The 12,700-nt window shown below is 50.9% G+C and overlaps 1 protein-coding gene across 1 annotated transcript in view; it reads left to right on the forward strand.

The window, feature by feature from the left end:
- The first annotated feature begins 2,447 nt into the window (after nucleotides 1–2,447).
- XPNPEP2 (X-prolyl aminopeptidase 2) overlaps nucleotides 2,448–12,700 on the forward strand; it is a 29,384-nt gene continuing 19,131 nt past the window's right edge. Inside the window, exons 1-7 of the mRNA XM_051827500.2 lie at nucleotides 2,448–2,830; nucleotides 5,323–5,396; nucleotides 7,746–7,856; nucleotides 9,352–9,415; nucleotides 10,207–10,311; nucleotides 10,457–10,537; nucleotides 11,438–11,584. Coding sequence (XP_051683460.2) covers nucleotides 2,782–2,830; nucleotides 5,323–5,396; nucleotides 7,746–7,856; nucleotides 9,352–9,415; nucleotides 10,207–10,311; nucleotides 10,457–10,537; nucleotides 11,438–11,584 — 631 coding nt within the window. The 5' untranslated portion in view covers nucleotides 2,448–2,781. The remainder of the gene's footprint in view (nucleotides 2,831–5,322; nucleotides 5,397–7,745; nucleotides 7,857–9,351; nucleotides 9,416–10,206; nucleotides 10,312–10,456; nucleotides 10,538–11,437; nucleotides 11,585–12,700) is intronic.

The following is a 12,700-nucleotide window of genomic DNA, read 5'->3' on the forward strand; positions in this document are numbered from 1 at the left end:
CGTGGGTTCAAGTCCTCAGACTGATGAGACCAGAGACAGTGGTTTTTCGATAAGAAGATAAGGAAAGAGCTGAGTGAAAACAGGTGAGGTCATCCTTGTCAGCAAGGCCAAGGCAGGGACTCGGGGATGGAACCAGAGGCCCGAGTATGGTATGGAGACCATCCCTGGGCAGAGTCCAGGGGATCGAGGGAAAGGTGCCTGCTCAGGTTGTTTGCTTCCCAGGCTGGCCCTTCGCCCCAGCTGATCTTTGCTATGACATGAACTGCCACTTCAGCAGTGCTGGGGGCCGGGGCCAGAAGGAGCAAGGTACAGACGAGACTGGCTTCCCTTCTGGTTATGCATTTGAGTTAACACACACGGACATAGCACTCTTTCCTGTCTGCCAGCCATGCTCTGGGAGATGCATAGACTTTAACCCACTCCTTCTTCCTCTCATCCTTCAGAAGAAGTTGGGGCTCATATAACCCCATTTTACAGGCAAAGAAACTGAGGGCTCAGAGCAGTGAAGTGGCTTGCCCAAAATCTAACCAGCTAGTGGGTGAAAGAACTGGAGTTGAAACTCAGGCACTCTGGCTCCCAGGTGGGATGGCAGAACTGTAACCTGTCATGCAAGGCTGTCTTCCAGGCTAGCGCTGTGGTGTGGTAGGCTAAGCCTTCACCTGTGGTGCCGGCATCCCATATGGGCTCTGGTTCGAGTCCCGACTGCTCCTCTTCTGATCCAGCTCTCTGCTACGGCCTAGGAAGGCAGTACAAGATGGCCCAAGTGATTGAGCCCTTGCACCTGTGTGGGAGACCTGGAGGAAGCTCCTGGATCCTGGCTTCAGATCAGCCCAGCTCTGGCCATGGCGGCCATTTGGGGAGTGAACCAGTGGACGGAAAACCTTTCTATGTGCCTCTCCCTCTCTCTGTCTGTCAAATAAGGAAAAAAAAAATCCAAAGGCTGTCTTCAGGGTTCTCTCTCACCACATGACCCCATCAGCTCTTCCTCTTTGCCCTTCAGGCGCTGGATGGGGCATGGCCCCAGTTCTCTGGTTTCTGCGAATAATTTCACTACCAGTGCTTGGAAGGAGTGGGAAAGAGGGGACAGGGAAAAGACAGCAGCAGGTGGCCAGCGCCGCGGCTCACTTGGCTAATCCTCTGCCTGCGGCGCCAGCACCCCAGGTTCTAGTCCCGGTTGGGGCGCCGGTTCTGTCCCAGTTGCTCCTCTTCCAGTCCAGCTCTCTGCTGTGGCCAGGAAGGCAGTGGAGGATGGCCCAAGTGCTTGGGCCCTGCACCCGCATGGGAGACCAGGATAAGTACCTGGCTCCTGGCTTCGGATCGGCGCAGCGCCGGCTGTGGCGGCCATTAGGGGGGTGAACCAACGGAAGGAAGACCTTTCTCTCTGTCTCTCTCTCACTGTCTAACTCTGCCTGTCAAAAAAAAAAAAAAGTTGTAGAATGTCATGGGGTCCTTGCAGTCCTTGTCCCTGGTCGGTCCACTGAGGCTGGAGGCCTCTGTCCTCTGTGTTTATTCCTGACAGAGGAGTTCACTGAGCGTCCTCACTCTTTTTTCACCCTGCCTCTTCAGGGAACTCCCAAGAAGGTCCCGTTTGCCCCTTGAAACAGCGTATTTCGTGGTTCTTGCCCGGGTTATTGCGAGCTGCCATAAACTTCTCATGGATACAAGCAGAGTAGAAATACATTCCCATAAAAGCAGAGGGGATGGCTGGCTGGCCTCGGGCCCGCAGGTGAGGTGAGCACCCCTCCGGGGGTGGGGGGGTCTGTTTGTGGCCCCAAAGCCTTCCTGTCTGGAATATTGCCTTCCTCGAACCCAAGGCCTGAGGGTTTTAGGTTTTTTAGGAGCTGCGTTGATGCTGGTGCCACATGCTACTGTTTGACACAGCTGGGCACGGGGTGGGGGTGGGGGCAAGGCTGGCCTCACTTCTGCACTTCTCTCACAGCGATTTGTGCCATTCAGGAGTGCTCTGCACTACAGGATACCCAAATCTATGTTCTAGAAGCTATGGCAGAAAAGGCCTGTCCGTTAAACCCAACATGTCTTCTCAGAGACCCCCCCCTTTCCGGCTCTTCCATCTTCACGGGTGCTTTTGAGCCTTCGTCCCCTCCCAGGTATGAATGCCTCAACAGCTTGCACTTTCCAGAATGTGCCGCGTGCAGCTGATTGGGGCTCCCAGCATGCCAAGGGAAGGGTTGGCAGCCCTTTTAAAGAATGGACGCTTCCAAGGGCACTCTCCAGGCACAAGCAACATCCCCGGGGGTGCCGAGGGCTTCCGAGCAGGACAGAGAGGACACCGGCTGTTCCTGAGTCAGGCCCGCTGGAGGAGAAGGCAGGGCAAGCATCCAAATCATGGCCAAAGCAGGGCTGCAGCCAGGGCCCAGGTAATGGGAAACAGCCTGCTGGAGGGAGGGGGCCAGGGTCGGGAACGGCTGGGGCAGGGCTGCTGGAGAGGGGGTTGGGAGAAGCAGGCTGATTGAGCCCAGCTGTTGCTCCTCTGTCCCCAAGATCTTTGGACTCTGCCCAGAGGCGGGCTCGCACTCCATTCCCAGAGAGAAGAGGAGCCAGCCCAGGGTGTCCTCAGCTTTTCTCAGCTCCCAGAACCCTCGGAAAGAAAGATCAGAAGGGGACTCTCCAGCCACCCACCTGACGCCTCCTTCCCATCGCCAGCCCCCACCTCCTGTCTGCTCCTGCCCAGGAAAGGCCTGAAGGAAGAGGCCAGAGAAACAGCCCTGCCCTCTCTCTCCCCAGCCTGTCCACGCACCCAGTGCGGCATCTGGAGGCCCCATGGCCTGGGCTCACTGGGGCTGCTGCCTCTGGCTGGTGCTTCTCTGCGGTATGTGCATCCGGGCCTCTTGGGGAGAGCTGCTCTGGCTTCTCTCCTCTGCGCTCAGCAAGGGTGGAGTGAGGGCTAGGGCCTGATTGTCTTTTCTTCTCTTGGTCCCCTCTCTTATCCCGAGGAAGAGATATCTTGGGGCGCGTCTTCAGGGCCCACATGGCTTGGGTCAAGTTGGGTTTGCCATCTTCCCATTGCCCCCTGTTAAAGACTAAATTAGCCTGGCACTCACTGAAATGGAAGGATTTATTCAAGACTGGTGCAATAGAGGCCTTACAACAGGTGAGACAGCTGAGGCTCAGCTCCTAATCCGGCCAAGGCTGCTGGGGGTTATGAGCAGAGAGGGGATATTAGGGGATGGCAAATTACTAAAGGGAGCCACTAAGGGTGGGGGGATTCTTGCTAAAGCAACTTTACAGGATTCGTGCTGAAGACAGGCCATGGTGCATAGTTATCAAGGGTGAGGGATGAGAAATTGGACCAGCTATATTGAGAGGGATCAGACATCAAGAGTGAGGGCTTCTCTCCAAACTGAATTAGCAGGATTCTGGCTAAGGCCTGGCAATGCAGGCCAAGCAAGGGCAGGACAGACACAGAAGGCCAAGGTCAAGGCCTAGTCAAGAAGAGGGCTCAGAGGAGCCTTGCTAAAGTTTGGTCAAGGAGAGGCTCTTGTCACCCTTACAGTGCCCTACGCAAATTCCAGTAAGTGCCCAGGTTAGCAGCTCTGCACTCCCAGCCCCAGGGAGGGCCTCCCTTCCCTTTGCTCTCTAGGACCCTGCTCAGTCACTCAGCATCCAGATGCCGAGCACCTCCTTGGTGCCAGGCCCTGCACCAGGGAGCCCAGTTACTCAGCTGCAGAGTCTGCTCACGGGAGCCACAGGGCTGGCCTCAGAGAAGAGCAGATCCTGGTGTCCAGAGGGACACAGGTTGGTTGTGGCATGCCTCTTATGCTGGCGTCTTAGTGCCACCATTTCGTCAGAGACCTGTACCTGTAGAAGTGGGGGTGCATTTTCTTAAACCAACAGCATGTCTTACCTCCCATTTGAGTTTATGAAACCAAGACAGCCAGGCAAGGCAACTGTAGCAATTAGATCCCAGCTACCCTCCTTCTGTCTGTAGCACAACCCACTCAGAAGGGAAAAGTGTAATATCTCCCCTGGCTTAGGCCTCCATTATCCTGTAGGGAACCCCGCCACGACCCCAAAAGGCAAGGAGTTGAAGAAGGGACTCTAAGGGACTGCTACACTCAGGGCAGAAGGAGGCTTTACCTAATCCAACTCTCTCTTCTGCAGAGGCCTAGAGCCTGGAGAACTTAGTTCAGCACCTGGCACATGGCAGGCACTTAGGAAATGCTTGCTCAATGAGTATGGAGTTACTCTCCTCGGGTCACACCAAATTTGGGGCACAATCCAAGTTGGAAACTAGGTGTCCATACACTCTGGCCCATCTGTGGCACCACCATTTCCAGGCCTATCTGCTGTGCTTGGCAGAGTCGGGGGATGGAAGGGGCGCCACCCTGTTGTATTCAGATGTCCTGGGTTCAAATCTCTGTTCTACTGCTAGCTATGACAAAACTTAGGCAAGTTACCAAGCCTATCTGAAGCTCAGTTTCCTCCTCTATAGTAAGTGGACAAAGATACCCATCTCATAGGTTTCTTGCAAGCATCAAATGAGATGCTATCATCACTTAATGATGGGGATACATGATGAGAAATGCATCATTAGGCAATTTCTTCATTGTGTGGACACTGTAGAGTGTATTCCCACAAACTGAGACAGTTAAGACATCACTAGGCAATATAATCTTATGGGACTGCAATTGTGTATGTGGTCCATAGAAAGGCCGTTATGTGTCATAAGACCATACTACAGGTAAATGGCTGAGTCCAGTATTTGGCACATAGTAGAGGCTCTTTAAATGCTATTCCATCTTCCTTCACCAGGCTATGATGTGGGACTGGGATTGCTGTCTTATATATTTCAAATGAGCCTGGAATGATAGGCAGAGATTTGGATTGTTAGAAATGGTACAAGTGGGCCTTGAAGTAAACCCAATACGGATGAAATTAGATTTATAGACGGCTAAAACAAAGGTGGCGGTGATGATTTAGCGAGTTCCTCTAGAGCATTTCAAAGAAAATTTGATTACGAAAATTTAATTTACACACAACTTTTCCACTTCAGTAGACCCTGAAAAGACCCAATTAGATTAGAAGGGGAAAAAAACGGATGTAATGAGCACTAAAACTCAACCAAAAGTGGCAATCACTTGTCGATGAAACAGATTTCTTTGATTGTAACCCAGGGTGCCATCCAGTTCAGCCTGATTTCCTATGAAACGTGATTATTTTTCACCGCAAGTAGTCGGCCAGTGTGGTGTGTTGCAAAGGACGGAGGCCCTGCTGGGGAGTGGGGCTGCGGGAGGGCGTCCCTGTGTTCTCGAGGAGCTTGCTGGTCCACAAATGACCCTGGATTTTTCTCCTGGTTCCCAGCTCCTGCCTGGAGCCGCTCAAATGCAGTGAACCTTCAAAGGACGGATGTGAGAAACTGTTCGACCAACCCTCCGGTGAGACCTTGGCTCCACCCCCACAAGGCCCCGCCCCATCCCCCATTGGCTCACTTGCTAGCCTCTCCCCCTCTCAGGCTTTCTCCTGAATTCCAGACTCTGCCTTGCTTCTTATTAACCTCAGTCGGGGCAGACAGCACCTTCTCAGCTGCCTGACAACCCCGACACACACATGCCCCGCCCCCCCCGCCTCCCCGCGATGGGCCCTCTCCTCTCCCTCTCATGCCTACAGCCCGTTCTTTACTTTTGCCCTGGCTGGGGCCTGGGAAGCCCCACTAGGAGGAGGGAGAAGACAAGAGGGCGAAGGAGTGGGAAGGAGGGCCAGAGGAGCAGGCGAGAGGGAGCATGGAGAGGGGGGAGGAAGCCAGGCGACTAAGAAGAGCCTGACAGAAAGGCGAGGGGAGGAGGCCTAGGGTGTGAAGAGGAGGCGGCCCCACAGATGGCCTTCAAAGGCCCACTGGCCGGCAGCTTCCTAGCTGGAGCCCGGAAGGATTCTTCCCACGAGCAGAATAGGGATGAAGATCTCCAGACAACGGTAGGCCAGAAGGTGTGAGGCATGGGCCCACCAGCACTACCCTAGCTACAGGAGAAACCTAGCACATCTATTTGGCATGTCAACTTTATGGGACCACTGAAGCAGGTAGGTGGGTGAGCCAACTACCTTACTTTTTGTTTTTTGTTTTTTGTTTTTTGTTTTTTTTTTTTTTTTTGTGAGAGAGAGAGAGCTCTCATCCTCTGCTTCACTCCCCAAATGCCAGCAAGGTCCTGAAGCCAGGAGTCAGGAACTCAATCCGGGTCTCCCACACGTTTGGCTGAGACCCAAGTACGTGGGCCATCACCACTGCTTCCCAGGATGTGCATTAGCAGAAGTTGGAATCAGGAGCAGAGCCAGGACTTGAAACCTTGCACTCTTAACTGCTGCACCAAACATCCTCCCCCACAATACTTTTATATTAAAACAAACATGGATATATTATTGAGTAGAAAGCAAAGCAAAACAAATATGCCATAAACAGATTTTCATTTTAAAGGTAAAACAGCCTTTAAAGAAAAGTTTGGCTCAGAGAGGATCCTTCTGGGCACTGTCCCAAGCCCCTGGAAATACTCACTCACCTCTCCTCTGCCATTCGGGACCAGCAGGTGGCAACTGGAAAGAGCCTCCAAAGTAGAGATGCCAGATAAAATACAGGATGCCCAGTTGTATTTCAATTGCATACAACAAGTAATATTTTAGTATAAATAATGAAAAGTAATAGTATAAATAACAAAAATAATTATGTCCCAAATAGTGCATGGGACCTACTTATCTTAAAACATAATTCATGGCCGGCGCCGTGGCTCAATAGGCTAATCCTCCGCCTTGCAGCGCCGGCACACCGGGTTCTAGTCCCGGTCGGGGCGCCGGATTCTGTCCCGGTTGCCCCTCTTCCAGGCCAGCTCTCTGCTGTGGCCCAGGAGTGCAGTGGAGGATGGCCCAAGTGCTTGGGCCCTGCACCCCATGGGAGACCAGGAGAAGCACCTGGCTCCTGGCTTCAGATCAGCGCAGCACCGGCCGTAGCGGCCATTGGAGGGTGAACCAACGGCAAAGGAAGACCTTTCTCTCTGTCTCTCTCTCTCTCACTGTCCACTCTGCCTGTCAAAAAAAAAAAAAAACATACTTCACTGTAGAGTGAGCATTTGCTATAGCAGTTCTGGTGCTGCCTGGGATGCCCGAGTCCATTGCAAGAAAGCCTGGGTTCGAGTCCCTGCTGCACTTCTGATTCCTGCTTCCTGCTGACGTGCACCCTGAGAAGCAGTTCAAGCACTTGGGTCCCTGCCACCTATGTGGGAGACCCAGATGGAGTTCTGGGCTCCTGGCTCAGGCTTGGCCCAGATCTGGCTGTTGTGGACATTTGGGGAGTGAACCAGCAGATGGGAGATCTCTCTGTTTCTATGCCTTTCAAATAAATAAATAACTATTTTTACAGATATTATTCATTGTTTATTTGAAATGCAGATGTGTCTAGGAGAGGCTCCTATTTTTTTTCCTCAATCTGGAAACTCTACTCCAAGGTATGCAAAGAAGGACTGTTCATGTGGCCTGGCCCAGTGCCAGGGCTCGGACCTCTGCACTTCTCCCTCATTGTGCAGTCAGGTCCCATTGCTGTCCCAGAGGGTCCCTCTCCAGGCTCTCAACATCTCTAGTTTCACTCGGACCAGATCTCTGCCCCAGGCCAAGCCAGCCTAACCACCCTCAACCCATGCCTCAAGAGAGGCTGCTGGCTCCTGGGAAGTTGGGGCCCAGGCATCAGTTTCTCTAAGCAATGCGCATGTCTATGTATGTCTCATTGTCTGCCTGCCATCTGTTAGTTCCTTCCAGTTACTGCAGTCAATACCACAGCACGGATCACAGCCCTACGCCAGCAGCTACAGGCCCAGAATCTCTCTGCCTACATCATCCCAGACACAGATGCCCACATGGTAAGGGACAGTTCCTCCCCCTGCATTCTCTACTGGCCTGGGCAGGTCGGCCTACCAGCACAGTCCCAAATGGGAAGGTGCTCTGACTCCAAAGATGATGGCGGAAAATGGCTTTGACAGGTCCCAGGAAGTGCAGAGCATGCACACCGGGGCTTTCAGGCATCTGAAGCATCCATTCCTTTGTAGAGGCAGGAATACGCTGCCAAATCTCCTTGGCCTCCAAAAATGAAACCATAAGCAACTTCAGAATTGTTTTTGATGGGTTCTTAGATAGCGGATCCAGAATAAATAGGTAGGGCATCCCTGCTGTAGCAGGGTTAGAATAAGGGCTGTGCATTGGACCGGAAGAGTTCTTAGCTCCCTTTGGGCTCAGGCCTGCAGATGATCTATTGGCGGGGCAGTAAGACAATGCAGAGTTCTGGACTATGCAAGTGAGGGAAGAGTTTGTGTGTGTGTGTGTGTGTGTGTGTGTGTTGGAGTGGGGTGAACAGGAAACAAGATGGCCTGTACAAGAATTGCTTTTCCCAAAGCAGCCCCTCTGCCCATCCATCCCACCCTTTCTCACCACTGACTCCATCTCCATCCCATTTACCTTCCCAACAGCAGCCCTGTTGAAAGAGAAGGCAATGTCAGTGTTAATAAGCTGGCTTGAATTGGTTTTCCCACCTGCTGGGAAATGCTAGGAACTTTGGGTAGATATCTGAACTTCTCTGAGCTTCAGTTTTCTCCCTGGCAAGATGAGTATAATGAGATCTGTCTCCAAGGATTGTGAGGATCACAATACAAGTATAGTTCTCTCTGCATATCCTTAGGGGATTGGTTCCAGGGCCCCCCTCCCCCATGGATGCTGAAATCCAGGGATGCTCAAGACCCTTATATAAAATGGCATAGTATTGGTGTAGAACCTACACAATCTTCCCATATACTTTGTCATCTCTAGATTGCTTATGATACCTAACACAGTGTATATGTTATATAAATAACAGTGGTGATACTTCATTGTTTAGGGACTCATAACAAGAAAAAGTCTATATGTGTTCAATACAGATGCAATTTTTTTAAAAATCTATTTTTGATCTGCACTTGGTTGCATCTGCCATATGGCAGCTGCAGCTATAGAGGGCTGACTGCAATAATGTGTAAAGCCTGCTGTAGAGGTTATTTATGATGTGCCTAGGGTGCTGTGGCAGACTGGAGAGGAGAGGGGATAGCTGGAGAGGGGAACCCAAGAGAAACAAAAGCCATGATTCCACCTGGCACAGGGTAGCACTGAGTCCATTTCTGGATGGTGCTGTTGTGACTCCAAAAGAAACAATTGTTCAAAGCAGAAACAGAAGACTAGGGGAGTGACAGAGGATTTCCGGAGAGAGGTGCCCAGACCCTCGTAGGACTGTTTGGAGCTGACCAGACAGAAAAAACCGGGAGGTGGTTGGGGGACTTGCACTGGGGTCTGACTCCATGAAAAAGGTGAATGATGGTGTTGTTGATTTCCTAGAGCGAATACATCGGCAGACAGGACGCCAGGCGTGCGTGGATCACAGGCTTCACAGGGACTGCAGGTGACAGCCACTGCCCGCCCTCACTGCTTCTGTTGCAAGATCAGAGAGGGTTGCCGGGGACCTAGCATAGCTGGTGCCTCAGCAGCCAGAACCCATTCCACTGTCTAGTATCCAGAGGTCGCTTCACCCCTCAAAACCATCAGGTTCCCCACGTCTCATGGCCCACCAGACACATATATGGGCAGAAATAAGGCAGACAACTGTCTGTCTTCCTTCCCATGCTCACTGCCTCTGCCGTGCGAGACTCTGCCCAGCACTCCCAGGGCTCCACTGCTGCTGTAGTCGCTATGAGGACTTCTGCATCTAGCCACCAGAGGCCCACCAAGTCACATGATGGCTCACGGGCGGACCAGATTTTCCTTTGCCTGATCCTCAAACATCCCTCTGAGGGCTTGCAGTTGCCCTGCCACACCCATCAGGAGCTCTTCTCTTTAACAAAAGGTGCCAGATTTCTCTTCCCCATCAATCCTCTGCTAAGCCTCTGGCCCAGTGTCCCGATCAGCCACGGGATCTTAACACTGAGGCCTACCTTCCCTGGGAGTACCCACGTGCAGCTTGAGCTCCTTTGGACTGCTGAAAGTCCTGATGGCTCCCTCAGTAAGCACAGGTGCTTGACCCAGGACACCCTTTCTGCTGGCCTCCTCCAAGGCTCTCTAACAGTTCCTGCCTCACTTCCTTTCCGAAGACCCTTTGTGACATTCTCAGAACCAGCACCATGTCGCACACCCTCCAACTAAAGCCTCGTTCCTCACCTTCCCCTTCCCCTCCAAGTCTCTCTGTTCTTCCCCCAGGAACCGCGGTAGTGACCATGGGGAAAGCAGCTCTCTGGACAGACAGTCGCTACTGGACTCAGGCGGAGCGGCAGATGGACTGCAACTGGGACCTCCACAAGGAAGGTAGAAGGCCCATGCGGATTCATCCCCCCAGGCTTTGGAGCCCAGACTAGGTTCAGGAAGGTGTAGGCAAGCGGGTGCATGGCAGGACTGTCATAGACAGAAGCCTGGCCCTGCAGGGACTGCTGCATTCCTTCTTGTCTCTCAGGTAACACCATTGTCAGCTGGCTGCTCAACGAGATTCCTGCTGGAGGACATGTGGGCTTCGACCCCTTCCTCTTCTCCATTGGTATGATCTTCCCTCACTCCCTAGATCTATGCCAAAGAGGGTCACTCAGCTGCCCTGGGATGTAAAGAAACATACCTTATAGAAGGAGGGGCTGTGCGACCATAAAGATAGAGTATTTTGCATTTGTGTATTCATGGATAGTGTAATTAAAAGATGGGCATTTAAAAGAATGAATATAATTTTTTTAAGTCATGAGTGGAGAAGCCCAACCTAGAAGACTCAAGAAATCATTAAAATAAGAGATTTAATAGGATATCCTTGAAACTAAAACCATCCCTCTGTGCCCTGGAGTGCTACCAATTATGGTACTAGAATCACTTGGTGGTTAAAAATTAATTAAAATTAAAAGAAAAAAATCACTTGGTGACCCTCTTCTGGAAGGTGTATTAGAAGGATCAAAGGAGTTGGGAGGGCCTCTGAGTTAAAAAGGGATATAACTCTCTGCGGCCCAGTCTGCTGGCCAACCATGTACCAAAGGCAGAGCATTCCTGAGCATGCACTGAAAAGCTTGCACTTCCCAACTGGCTTCTTTACCAGTCTTCCAATGTCCTGAATGTTACCATCCCTTTAGACGTTCTGTTGAAATGGCTGGTACCCCAAAGGGGAGCTACACAGCCAATGAAATTAAGCAGATGAGTTTAACCAATCAGTGGTAGACAGTATTGGGGTGAGCTTGGGCAATTAGGCTTGGAAAGGAGAGAGAGAGAGAGAGAGAGAGAAGAAGGAGGAGGAGGAGGAGGAGGAGGAGGAGGAGGAGGAGGAGGAGGAGGAGAGGTACATCCCAGGGTGGGGTATTGGGTAGCTGGGGGTGCATGAATGGAACAAAAGGTAAAGGGGAGCAGGATTAGCTTTGCTTGAATCACATGGCAAGGGACAAGTGACTTCTTCCTGTCTCTGCAGACTCCTGGAAGAGTTATGACTCGGCCCTCCAAGGCTCCGACAGACAGCTGATGTCCATCCCAGTCAACCTTGTGGACCTGGCGTGGGGGTCAGAGAGGCCCCCGGTGCCAAGCCAACCCATTTATGCCCTGCAGGAGGCATTCATAGGTAATTCAGTAAGCCCATTCTCCTTCCCAACTCAGAGCAACACAAATCCCCACCACTGTTCCTTCGGCTGAAAAATCCATCATCAGAGAGAGCAAACCAGTGACTCAAATGTTAGGCTGCACCTGGGTCGCCTCTGGATGTTTGTTTAAAATGCATATTTATGAGTCCCCTCCACACAGTCAGAGTCAAAAGATCCTCGGCACATATTTACAAAGTGCTAGCGAAAGGAATGTTAGGATTTGAAGCAAGAGGGAACAGGAAGAGAGGAAACAAGAGCCAGACGAAGATTTTTTAAAAGCTATCTCTTCAAAGAGAGAAAAAGTATAATATGCATTGCTTGTCCAGTGGTGAAATCCTCTTAACTTTGGCCTTTTTCCCCCCAGAACCCTTTTATTTAAGGTATACAAACTTCATGCACTTCATAAATACAACTTTAGGAACATAGTGATAGTGATTCTTTCCACTGTACCCACCATCCCACCCCTACTCCCACCCTTCTTCCTCCCTCCCTCTCCTATTCCCATTCTTATTTTTACTAAGATCTATTTTCAATTAACTTTATACGCAGAAGATCAACTGTATACCAGGTAAAGAGTTCAACAAATAGTATGAAGAAAACTGTTTAAAAAAAAAAACTGTCCCTCAACAGTTTTTTGATTTCTCTTTTGATTTCTTCTGTGACCCACTGTTCATTCAGGAGGATGTTGTTCAGTCTCCATGTGTTTACATATGTTTTAGAGATTCCTGAGTTGTTGATTTCCAGTTCCATTCTATTGTGGTCTGAGAAGATGCATGGTATGATTTCAAGTTTTTTGAATTTGCTGAAACTTGCTTTATGGCCTGGCCTGTGGACTATCCTAAAAAAAGTTCCATGCACTGGTGAGAAGAATGTGTATTCTGCAACTATAGGATGGAGGTTCTGTAGATATCCATTAGGTCCATTTGGTCTAAAGTGTCAATTAACTGTTGTTTCCTTGCTGATTTTCTGCCTGGTTGATCTGTCCATTGCTGAAAGTGGGATATTAAAAGTCCCCCCATTACTACTGTATGGGGGTATATGTCTCCCTTTAGAGCTACTGACATTTCTTTTAAATAGCCAGGTGACTGTAATTAGGT

Source organism: Oryctolagus cuniculus, chromosome X, assembly GCF_964237555.1.
Source record: "Oryctolagus cuniculus chromosome X, mOryCun1.1, whole genome shotgun sequence".
NCBI classification, from domain to species: domain Eukaryota; kingdom Metazoa; phylum Chordata; class Mammalia; order Lagomorpha; family Leporidae; genus Oryctolagus; species Oryctolagus cuniculus.